At 40.1% G+C, this 11,390-nt stretch overlaps 3 protein-coding genes across 6 annotated transcripts; 2 read left to right on the top strand and 1 right to left on the bottom strand.

The window, feature by feature from the left end:
* Positions 1-757: 757 nt before the first annotated feature.
* On the top strand, positions 758-3,681 carry iba57 (iron-sulfur cluster assembly factor IBA57). The gene is made up of 3 exons (XM_031294031.2): positions 758-1,237; positions 2,557-2,906; positions 2,987-3,681. The coding sequence occupies exons 1-3, from the start codon at positions 897-899 to the stop codon at positions 3,376-3,378; spliced, it is 1,083 nt and encodes a 360-aa protein (XP_031149891.1). The 5' UTR covers positions 758-896; the 3' UTR covers positions 3,379-3,681.
* Positions 3,682-3,819: 138 nt separating this feature from the next.
* On the bottom strand, positions 3,820-5,827 carry jmjd4 (jumonji domain containing 4). The gene is made up of 6 exons (XM_031294029.2): positions 5,534-5,827; positions 5,258-5,423; positions 5,034-5,159; positions 4,612-4,879; positions 4,331-4,477; positions 3,820-4,225 (listed from the first exon to the last, which is right to left on the bottom strand). The coding sequence occupies exons 1-6, from the start codon at positions 5,784-5,786 to the stop codon at positions 3,896-3,898; spliced, it is 1,290 nt and encodes a 429-aa protein (XP_031149889.2). The 5' UTR covers positions 5,787-5,827; the 3' UTR covers positions 3,820-3,895.
* snap47 (synaptosome associated protein 47) lies at positions 5,763-11,257 on the top strand. Of its 4 annotated transcripts, none has more exons than XM_031294030.2 (5): positions 5,763-5,876; positions 6,663-7,184; positions 7,384-7,892; positions 8,199-8,323; positions 10,788-11,256. In XM_031294030.2, exons 2-5 carry the CDS (start codon positions 6,688-6,690, stop codon positions 10,932-10,934), a joined length of 1,278 nt encoding a protein of 425 aa, XP_031149890.2. In that variant the 5' UTR covers positions 5,763-5,876; positions 6,663-6,687; the 3' UTR covers positions 10,935-11,256. The 4 variants fall into 4 exon arrangements, with proteins under 4 accessions (XP_031149890.2, XP_035861150.1, XP_035861147.1 ...); XM_036005257.1 differs by lacking the exon at positions 5,763-5,876 and adding an exon at positions 6,204-6,328 and having other exon boundaries at positions 8,195-8,323; positions 10,788-11,257; XM_036005254.1 differs by lacking the exon at positions 5,763-5,876 and adding an exon at positions 6,204-6,328 and having other exon boundaries at positions 10,788-11,255.
* The last annotated feature ends 133 nt before the right edge of the window (positions 11,258-11,390 follow it).

An 11,390-nucleotide genomic window follows, 5' to 3' on the forward strand; every position in this document is an offset into this window, starting at 1 on the left:
TGTGTTGCTGCTTACTTAAACTTCCTGAATATAATTTTCTGTAAAAATGACTGCTGATAATGTACATGAATCTGGGAATAGGATTTGTGTCTTTGTGGTAAGTCAATCAATAGATCTATTTATTTGTCACGTGAGATCATATGAAATAAAATTTCAGTGAAATGTAATAGCCTAATTCATTTAATTAGTTATTTAAGTTAATAAATAAGAAATTATGCTACCTCTAAGAGGTTCTGTATAACCACTATGCATTTCAAAAAGCATCTTTGTATCATCTTGGGATGCTGTATTTAACAAAAAGCTCAATCTAGTCACCCCTGTATCAAAAAATCTTGTTAGGTTTTAGTAGCCTATTGCAATTTTTTCTCTCGAATATTATGGGACTCCTTTTTCTAGTTAACATATGAAAAATTCTTGCATAATCTTGTTATAACAAGGGCATGCTAAGAACAAGTTTAACCATAGACTGTAGGCTACATAAAGAACAATTCCAGCAGATATGTTGACCACTTCATATCCATATATATATATATATATATATATATATATATATATATATATATATATATATATATATATATATATATATATATATATATATATATATATATAATTTCATCATGACATGTATATGAAATTTTCATGGTTGTATAAATACGCATGCGAGCAAGCTGCAGAAGAGCGCCAGTCGTGTTCATATAGACAGTATCAGAGTGATACTCTGGACAGTATATAAGAAGGTCGTGTTCATAGACAGTTCCGTTATTATCGAGCAGTGCATTGTGGGATTTCAAAATGGAGCCGACCGTAAGTGTTATGTAGCCGTACACTGTTGTTAATAGGAGGATAAACCACTTTAAGTTAACACGTAATACTCTTCTGTGACAGTGTACAACATGGGGTTGTTGTGTTTCGCCAGGAGAGCGTTCACGTCCGCCAGAAAATACCCCGGGCGGTATTTGTGCGTCACGTTTCTCTCCGGTGTTTTAGCTCCAGCAGGTATCCGTGTCAAAAGGTATAGCCAGCAGACTGTCCAGAGACATGTCCCTGGACAGTTTGTGTGCTATCACCTACCTCACAGGACCTTACTTAAAATCCAGGGACAAGACACGAGCCCGTTTCTTCAGGGGATTATAACCAATGACATGGGGCTGCTGGAGGTGCCTGGACTCTCAGCCATGTACTCACATATGCTAAATGTACAAGGAAGAACACTATATGAGATCATGTTGTACAGGTACAGTAAACTTCATTAACTTATACCGTTTAAACTACTTGCACATGTTTTCAGTAAACACGAGGGTGTGGCTAGATATCTTGAAGTGCAGCTGCTGGAGTTGATCATAGATATAAATTCGGGCGTTTGTACTACGGGCCGAGTAACGTTAGCAGACCTCAGGGCTGGAAAGCCAGGGTAGTGACCTTTTAAGGTCAATGAAATGAAAAAAGACCTTCACTTTTCCAGCTGAACTTATATGGACCGGTTTTACGTACACAATTTAAGACTTTTCTAGTTTTGTCTTAATTCCTTTTAATCTTCTGGAAAAGTGTGCTGAATTGTGACCCCCATGTTGCAAGAAACACAGCATCACATATTTTTAAGTAATGATGTTCCATGTGCCTAACAGCTAATATCCCTAAAATTGAATTACCCTTCCTGTGTTATATCTCAACCCGACATACTTTTCAACAGGAAAAATACATTACTTCACCAAATACAGGAAGTAAGATGCTGTCTAAATGCTATTCCATTAAGGCTTTAAAACAGCTGTTTTGCATTGCTAGAGCACCTATTTGTGATTAAACTTAGCTAGCCTATATGGGTGGTGTATCTTTTCTTGTTTGCAGGAAAACTAGTCAAACTTAGATGACAAGTAATCACATGTTGAGATAATTCCAGTGCAGGGAACTGATGTTTTTGTGACAATCTTCAATATGACAAAAAAAGTCATAATAAACTTATGTAATTCAGTGAAACCTTTTGACTGAGATATGGCAATACACAGAACATGACATATTGTAACCCAGCCTGTCATAAAATGCTAGGTGAACATTTGAAGGACACATGTATACATTTTAGTTGCCAGTGAAGTTTGCTCAACAGTTTCAGCAGATATTAGTTTATAGTAGCAGCTCAATAGATACTAGTATGTGACTGATGCCAAATGTGTGAACTCTGCTTGGCAAGCCTGACCTCTTATCCAGCTACAGACTAATTTTATTCAGTTTGTTAATTCACTTATCCAATTTGTATCACTTGGATACATCTTAAGCCAATTGTTGAACTTTGTAGAATAAGAGACATATGTAATTTTGCCACTGGTAAACTGAAAGGGTTACAAAACTATATGCCGATATGCACATACTTTGGTGCTACTCAAAAGTCTCTTTGGTAAATAAACTAAATCATTAATTTAGCTAGATCAGGCAGATGTGAAAACAAATTGCTCACCATACACATATGTTGTAATAAACTTGATTCTATAGTTTTTATAGCTTCTTTTTTTATTTTTTATTTTTTTACAAGGCACTAAACTTGCTGTATTTCCTTTTTAGTCTAAAAGAAACTGATGCAGGACAAGGCGTTTTCCTGGAGTGTGACAGCACAATTAAGGACTCAATCTTGAGACATTTGAAGATGTACAAGCTCCGCAGAAAGGTCAACATAAACCACTGTCCAGAGTTCTCTGTATGGGCGGTGCTTTCCAAGAAAAAGAACGCAGGTCATGAAGCCAGTAAACTCGAGCTCTCTTCCCCAGACAAAGTTCTGGTATGGGAGGCTGATCCTCGAACCCAGGAAATGGGCTGGAGATTGGTATTGGAAAGTCAAATTGACCCCTTGGATATCATTGCATCATGTCAGAAAGGTGACACGGAGGAATATCACAGACATCGCTATGCAATAGGTAAGACCAGTTTGTATGGCCATGTGCTCTTGACACTTTGACAAGTTTTGTTTATTTCCTCTGCTGTCATTGTTGTCTAGGACTTCCTGAGGGAGTGAAGGACCTTCCCCCTGGGGTGGCACTACCACTAGAGTCCAATCTTGCCTACATGCAGGGTATCAGCTTTAGCAAGGGCTGTTACATTGGCCAGGAGCTCACAGCTAGGACTCATCACACTGGGGTGGTTCGGAAACGCCTGATGCCAGTACGCTCTTCAATTCCAGTCCAAGGCCTCGAGGAAGGAGCTGTGCTGCAAACGCAGTCGGGCAAGCCAGCTGGGAAGCACCGAGCAGGGGTTGGAGAGCTGGGTCTGAGCCTAATCCGCATGGCTCATGCCAAAGAGGTGTTGACACTCAAATCTTCTGACGACACCACAGTGACACTTGAGGCCTCTGTGCCAGACTGGTGGCCTAAAGATGTGAAAATCAACTGAAGAGTAGGGTGTTTTGTAGTTCCCTCAAATGTGACATATATCACATCTGACAGACGTCTCGTAGACAGAACCCTTAAGTACAGTATGTACTGTCATTGTTTAACAGCTGTGTGGCACTAATCCATATAAGAGCATTTGTTTAATTTGCAATAAAATCAACTTTGAGAGTGACTTTTCTCAAATTGTAAAATATTATTTACCACAGAATTATGCTATTTAACTTATCTATTGCGGCACTTCACAACAGGATATATCAACAGTGATATGTTATTGTTAGTTGTTGAATAAAGCACACAAACTCAATTAACTTTTGTATTTTTTATTTTTTTTATTTATTTTTTATTTTTCAGTGCAAAAACTAATTCCAAACATTGAAAATTTGAGATTGCAATTCATCTCAAATCAAAAGTGTAGTAAAACCTTCATCATCATCTTTTTTTCGCACTGTACAAATTGGCACTTTTCATTCAAGCCATTTCCGGGTGATGATAACATTGTTGAGACACCACTGAACATCTTATTCCTGATAAAGGAGATGCTGCCCCCTTGTGGATTGTATTGTGTCCCGAATTTGCTGCAACATGGTTTCTGGCTGCAAAGTTGAATGATCGAGCCGCTTAAAGTCTTCATTGCAGAGTAGGCATTCAATTATGTGAGCCACTCTTTGTAGGTCAAAGGCAGCATGGTAAGGTCCAAGTGTGGTGAGGGTCTCTGAGAGATGCTGTGGGCAATCGGAGGAATCCCCAGAGGAACAAGCATTCAGGAAAGCCATTCGGTTGTCAGCAATGATTTTCAGGAATGAGGCAAATTCTGCATAATTAATACCAGAGCAGGCCTTCATAATGACCTGAAAAGTAACAAACAATGACTTTTAATACGATATTACAAACATTCACGACAGCAGCATGTTTCTAGAAAGCAGGCAGGTTGAACAGTCTTGTCCCTGAAGTACCTGGCAGTGCTGATGCCACGACTCCATTGTGTTTCTCCACTCCTCTATCTCTTTTTGAACGGACAAAAGCTCATTCTGAAGGAACTGCCACATGATGTCTACATTGCAGCCATTCAGCCAGTTATGATTAATAGAGATAGTGTCCTCCTGTCATACAAACATTAAAGAGAGAGAGAGAGAGTTCCTAGTATGTCACAATTAGATAACACGCCATAATGTACACAGTAGTATGTCATTTGGTAGGTATCTTTACTCTATTTTGTTGCATTTACAGTTCTTACCAGATTATAAACTTGGTGGTGCCAGCCACTGGGCACGAAAATTATTTCACCTGCCTCTTGAATAATTTCAAGAGGTTGACAGGCTTTTTCGGAGTGTGGAAAAAGGCCACTGTCTCGAAGCTCAGCTGATGTTACATCATAAGGGAGGTTGCCGTGAGTGTCTCGTAGAAACTCTTCCTGACCAGGGGGATACAGGAGCCATTTCTTCCTGCCACAGATGTTTGCAGACCAACTGTAGGAGCGAAACACATCCGCATGGAACGGGGTCCTGGTGATGAGAAAGTGCATCTGATTGATAGATGTCCCACATGTGTTGCCTCACAACTATAATAATAAAAACATGTTGAGACAACGTTTTTTTAACTGCCAAAAAAAAAATCTATAATCTGGGTTTTGCCAACATTATGTTAGATGTTACATACCATGAGCCTTTAGGTCCCATGTAGACAAATCGGTAGTCATCCACCTCAAGTGTATCCCAGTATTCATTAAGCCAGTCAGAAGAAAAGAATACTGGTGTGGTGTAAACATTATGTTCTGGGAAGTCCCTGTAGAACAATAATATTAAATTCATCATGGGTAGTTATATATTTTGCATATTGTGCTGTATGAAACAAAGTGTAGTTCAATCCGTATTACTTGCTACCTTGACATGTGCCAGTCTTTAAGATAGAGACATCCTTTAGGTGATGAGTGGCCATACTGGATGTATTCCTTCCAGTAGAGTATAAATTCTTTAAATGGCATAACTTGTTTAGGGTTTGCATTGTACTCCTTTGCATTGCAATTTGCAACAGGAACAGGAATCTCATCTGTGATAAAGAATGAACACATTAACATGTATACAGTACATGACCAGTCATTGCAGCAGCTGCATTGTGATGTATGGCAGTTACTCAACGCATTAGTAATACTTATTTACCAAACTCTTGCAGCAGTTTCTGGAAATTAGGCTTCCCCTCCTCAGACACCCACTGTTTTCTACACTTCCAGTTCTCCGTAAACCTTCTTGAAAACATACATGGGTGATTGGGAAGCAAGTATTTCTTGAAAAACTTAGAATAGCTCAGCTCCTTGTCGATGTAGTCAACAAAATGTGATGACCAAAACTGTTCATACGACTGTCTTGGTATTTTGACCAGGCTGCAGCAGTTACGGTACGCCTCCCTGTCCATAATGGTAAACAGACTGTATGGGTAAACAAGACATCGGCTAGCCAGTTCACGTTAGCAAGCTAGCTGTCACCGTTTGGACAGCAAGAAACTGTAAGGAAAAGCGAGCGGGTCGATTGGTTTGACATTACATAGCGCACGTCGTTTCACTTTTGCTGTCAAACTTAGGCTAGAAAGCTAACATTATTCTAAAACGTATTTTTTTCTATTTTGATAGCAGATGCCTGCAGTCCTCGAAGATAATGTTACCAGGATATAGTTTCTGAACGCCGCACATGCAAAACTGTTGCTGTTTATTTATTGTCACCACTGCTATATTAACGTTTCAATGTATTTAATGCGAATAGTGCATGCTATTTTAGCTACTTCAGAAACCGCCGTCCTAGCATGGATGTATTAAGAAAAGCGTCCTAGCTAACAATACGTTTCCAAAACCTTGAAGTCGGACAGTAAATACAGCCGTGCTACTGCGTGGCGTCACTTCCGTAATAAACAAGCGAGAGTGTGGTGTAACCGGGTGTAACCGTAATGCTCAGCCCAACAAGGTAATATTACTAATACATAAGATTAATGTGGTGTGGGACGGATACAATTGTTACAAGAGGAAGTGATACATGCTAAGAGGGTTTATAACATTATAATGACGCACTCGTTATGCGGTCAGTTGGAAAGAAAAGGCTCCTCCACAGCTGAAGCTACCAGTGTGAATGCCTCAGCTAAGCTCATCTGCTGCTGGATCCCTTATTACACTGAACAAACTATGTCTACTATCAGGACAGAGAGATCACTCAGTACAGTGTCCTTATGATATTCTTAACAGCAACAATGTGCATGTGTATGGTACATAACTGTAATATTGAAGCTCATTTGTCCTTCTAGGTGAATCAGTGTATCTCCTTCCATAATGAGCCGGGACGTCCCTATCCACAGCTGGCCCGGTTCCTATTACATCAACAGTGAGAAGCGGTGGGAAAATGGCACCCTGTCCCTCACCAGGACCATGGTGCGCTTCGTCTCTAACCAGAGTAAGGAGAGTCTTGCCAGCTTCCGCCTCTCCAGGATCATGGAGCTCAAGATGGAGTCGTCTAGTTTTATCTTCAGCACTCTCACAGTGCTTGAAGAGGGCAATGTGAAACACTGGTTTGGCTCGCTTAAGCCCAACAGGGTGGTGGTTTATAATGTCTTAGAGCATTTCTGGAGAGAACGTCTTTTGTCCCCCAGCTCAGAGGCCCGGGGAGCCGAATGTAAACCCTCTAAAGGCAGAGAGCTGATCAGCCTGGTGGCAGGGGCCCAGAGAAGACTGGAGGACACAGGCAGTGTCCTCAGCCATCAAGGAGAGCAGTTTGACAATATGATGCAGGGACTGGAGAAGATTGACTCAGATCTGGGCGTGGCTGATAAGTAATTATCTAAATAGTTTCTGACTCGATGATGATATTATGCACTTTTTTATTTGGAAGTCTTGTTCAAGTTTTATTCTTATGCTGTTGACTGCCATAACTCAATTAGTAGTTACAAAACAAAAACTGGCATAAAATAATAGTGAAACAAGTCATACACTCTCATAAAATTCTTCCTTTCCCTTTGTACTCTGTTGCAGACTTTTGTTAGAGCTGGAGTCTCCCTCCTGGTGGCCTTTTGGTAAACTTCCTTGGAAGACTCAGCAGGAAGCCAAGGCTCAGGACGCTGCAAGAGCTGGAGCTGCCGCTGCTTCTGCAGCTGGCAAAGGGTCCAGTAGAAATAAGGTGATCGCAAGCATCCCAGCTGTAGTGACCAAAGGCGGGGACTCAGACTTAAAACCCGGATGCTTGTTGGTGCTGGTGTCCTCAGTGGAGGTGCGAGACACAAACTGTCAACTCCTTCACCGCTTCGAACGAAATGACATCGACGAAATCAGGGTGCACAGTCCGTATGAGATCACCGTTAGACAGCGGTTTATTGGGAAGCCAGATATATGCTACAGGTTCCTGTCTGCCAAGATGCCAGAGGCAATGTCAGTGTTAGAGATGCAGTACAAAAAGAAAGTGGAGTTCATGAATGAATACACTGCTTTCAAAACAACTCCAGTTTCATCTCCGTGTGATACAGAGGGGTCAAACTGGAATGAAGGTAAGGCATGGATAATATAAATAAAGGCTCTTTCACTGTTTCCATGTCTAGTATGAAATTGACCACTAAGTGGCAGTAAAGGTCTATGTTTCCACATCTGTTTATTTATAGGTGTGTAGCCACATGTAAAAACATTTAATCCACATGACTTTTGGACACAGTTATTGGTGTCTCTCCTTGACAGAAATGTGTTTTGATGAGTCACTTCATCCTGATTGCCCCAGTTACTTTGAGTTTACTGTCTGGTTTTCTCATAAACAACATATGCACTCTCCACTTTTTCACCATCTCCACCCATGGAGTCAGGTTTGCTGCAGAGGTGCCAAGACACAGAGCTCCCGCTGGAGGTCCCAGCAGGAGAGCTGTCCCAGTTGCAGGTGCACGTCCTCCAGCCATCTGTCAGTCAGGCTGAGGCCCAGGAACTCAAACAGGTGAGACCTGTGTGAATATATGACTTGCACCATTGTGACATTTAGATTTTTCATATTTGTATACTTTTGTGTATTTTAGTAAACAACCCTATGGTTTAAGTGACATGTATTTTGATAGTTCCAATCCAACCGACAATTCACCATAATGATTTGTATTTTTCATCCTGTATGATTAAAATGTTATTTAGTGAGACCACAAACCAAAGTCCATCCTGGTTTTAAGAGAAGGAAAGAGACTTGTTCTGTCATTTGGTCAGACTTTACAACGTCTTTCCATTCAGAACCTCGCAACACTGAGAAATGTTACAGACATGGCCTGTGGTGGCAAGACCTACACAGTGACGCAAATTCAGATGTATGATTCGGACAATTTGTGTGTGTGTGTGTGTGTGTGTGTGTGTGTGTGTGTGTGTATTACATACTATAAGCTATTTAAAGTAAAACATTTTCAGTAAACTACTTTTGTTTGTTACATCATGCTTATATTCACATTGCATAGGGTCATTTAGATGAATGAATAAATGAATGTAGACTTCATGGGATGACACCAAGGTCCTACTACCTAGTGCCAAGATTACATTTTAATTTAATTTAATTTAATTTGTCAAGTAGAGCAGTCGGAAAAAATAAAGAATATATTTACAAATTCCCTTACAAAGAGGAAAAGCAATCACAAGTAAGAACATGATTGACATATACAGAATATTGGGGCTGGCAAGTAATAGGCATTTGCTTGTGTCCTGATATGTTCCACCTTTGTTGCAGTGTTTTCCATCGTAGTTTAGTTACTTAAACTTAGTCCTATTTCATGATACATTATTTTGTTGAACCACTGCATGATTTTTATCTTGAACAAGGCACTTTATACCTAATATTTTGTTAATTATTGTGCACAATAACATTGTACAGTGTATTACAGTTGTCTTTGTCTATATAATCATTTTTCAAACAAACTTATCATAGCAGTGACAGCATTGGGCCAGTCATACAGGTTGGCTCGTCTATTGTGTTCATAAATGGTGTATTGTCTACAGCTGATAATGGCTCAAACTTCAAAGGCTGCCAGTTTGGACTTAATGCTATACTTCTGTACACACCCTACTCTTAATTCATGTCAAGATTAGAATCTACAGTGGGACAACTTGTACAGAGGGCCACGCAATTTAATGGCCTGCAGTGAGTGCTTTAGCAACCATTCCCTTTTGTCTGAGCATTTTCATACCATTATTATTGTTTGAGGTTGGAAATTTCTACCTTGCTAACACCACAAACTGGTTCATTTTTTCTATTAATTTACAGTCTTGAAATTACCCCACTCATGCACAAGACTAGCATTTAGCTCATGTGTTTTTCTATCAGTTCTAGCCTAAATGTTTAATTTTAGGGCTTTCTACATGACTTAAGTCCTCTAACCATTGTATAAGCAACAGCTAAAAATATTCATTTTCTGTGTTTTTCTATGACACACCAAAACTCCAGTGAATGTTAACTGCAAGGTGCGATTCAGTCATGTTCTCCCAGTTGAAATAGTAAAGTCATAGACCTGAGTGAACGAATACAGTCGTGCCATGGTGTGTATTGACATACTATATGTTTTTCAAACTGATGTCTGGAACTGTTTCTGTACTCAGTCGCAATGTCCGCATGTACCGGCCTTTGAAAACTGACATAACGTCGGTGGGTGTGTGAGAGCATGTGTAGTATAACATAATATTAGTTTAGAAACCATGGTAGTGGGGTTTGAAGTAGTGTTTATTAGGTTTTGCCTGGCACATCACCTTATATTTAAGTTGTTCCATCAACCATAACATACACAGTTGTTGGACGATGGAGATGTGGTCGCAGTATTCCTTAAAATCACCGAGAGCAGAAAACAGTATTGTATGATATCAATGATCCCAGGAGATAAGCCAAAACTTCTCTCTGAATATCTTCTCAAGCAGCTTCATATACATACTTACTTACTTACTTACTTTATTCAGGACACAAAAAAACGGTCCATAGTACAATAAAAAACATAGCAAAAGACAGACAATACAAGATAAAACACATACAATAAGAAATGACTACAACAATCAACAACAACAGTCCCTCATAAAATAAAATATTATCATATCTGCCACGTGAGTAGTTCTTATTGCATTCATGGTTGGTGTAAAGTTCCGCTGTCATTTGCAGACATTAAGCAGCAGGCTATTGTCTTTGTAGCCAAGGTTAGAAGAAAAAAAACAACCTCTGTCACTCTTATCTATTCCCGTTCTCTGTTTCACTAACACACTCGCTTTCAAACTCACTGACCCCATCTTTAACATATGTTCCACATGTTCCACAATACAACTGCTCACCAATTTTCTGTGGGTTTCAGTATTTAATCTTTTATTTGTGTCTTGCTCCTCAGCTGTCCATGTTCACTGAGGGCTGGTGTGTAATTACTTAAACAAAGTGTGTGTGCGTGTGCATGCAGATGCTGATGCAGCTGAAGAACCTTGCCCTGGAGGCAGAGACAGAGTTGGAACGACAGGATGATGTTCTGGATGAGCTAACCAGCTCCACTGACCGAGCCACCATGCACATAGAGAAGCACACCTGCCGCATGAAAAGACTGCTGTAGCTCTGACAGTCCAGCAGATGCATGCAGTCACCACGTCCTTCCTGAGAAATGCATTGTAACCTTCCCCATTGCCCTAACAGCATTGGTACAATGTGAGAACAGCGGAATACAGCAGTAGGGACTTGCATTTACTTAAAATATGATTTCTTTTTTGTATATAATCACATAAACACATGGGTTCAAGTGTGTGTGATTTCTGGGAAGTGCAGCAATGTTCGCGTAATACTAAAGATGTTCCCAAAATCTATGAAATTTGGAAACTGTCCTCCCCTGAAAAACGACCCCATACGAGTCAATGGCAGAATAAGCTGTCTGGCATTGGCAGAGAAGATTTGGCAAATTTTTCATGGGCGCAACCCACATACTCAGCACTGCTGCTCATTCCACAAATGCATGTTCCATACAAATGGGACACCATTTGAAAGGGAACTAAACAGGCTTTCCAACGGTATAAGA

Source organism: Sander lucioperca, chromosome 9, assembly GCF_008315115.2.
Source record: "Sander lucioperca isolate FBNREF2018 chromosome 9, SLUC_FBN_1.2, whole genome shotgun sequence".
Lineage (NCBI taxonomy): Eukaryota > Metazoa > Chordata > Actinopteri > Perciformes > Percidae > Sander > Sander lucioperca.

What these genes read in the sequence shown, in the direction of transcription:
- iba57 (XM_031294031.2), top strand. Translation starts at nt 897, where the DNA reads ATGGGGTTGTTGTGTTTCGCCAGGAGAGCGTTCACGTCCGCCAGAAAA. An exon ending in TATGAGATCATGTTGTACAG is followed by an intron (nt 1,238 to 2,556) that starts GTACAGTAAACT and finishes TTTCCTTTTTAG; the next exon opens with TCTAAAAGAAACTGATGCAG. An exon ending in CAGACATCGCTATGCAATAG is followed by an intron (nt 2,907 to 2,986) that starts GTAAGACCAGTT and finishes ATTGTTGTCTAG; the next exon opens with GACTTCCTGAGGGAGTGAAG.
- snap47 (XM_031294030.2), top strand. Translation starts at nt 6,688, where the DNA reads ATGAGCCGGGACGTCCCTATCCACAGCTGGCCCGGTTCCTATTACATC. An exon ending in GATCTGGGCGTGGCTGATAA is followed by an intron (nt 7,185 to 7,383) that starts GTAATTATCTAA and finishes ACTCTGTTGCAG; the next exon opens with ACTTTTGTTAGAGCTGGAGT. An exon ending in AGGCCCAGGAACTCAAACAG is followed by an intron (nt 8,324 to 10,787) that starts GTGAGACCTGTG and finishes GTGTGCATGCAG; the next exon opens with ATGCTGATGCAGCTGAAGAA.
- jmjd4 (XM_031294029.2), bottom strand. Translation starts at nt 5,786, where the DNA reads ATGGACAGGGAGGCGTACCGTAACTGCTGCAGCCTGGTCAAAATACCA. An exon ending in GAAACTGCTGCAAGAGTTTG is followed by an intron (nt 5,424 to 5,533) that starts GTAAATAAGTAT and finishes TCTTTATCACAG; the next exon opens with ATGAGATTCCTGTTCCTGTT. An exon ending in ATGGGACCTAAAGGCTCATG is followed by an intron (nt 4,880 to 5,033) that starts GTATGTAACATC and finishes TCTCATCACCAG; the next exon opens with GACCCCGTTCCATGCGGATG.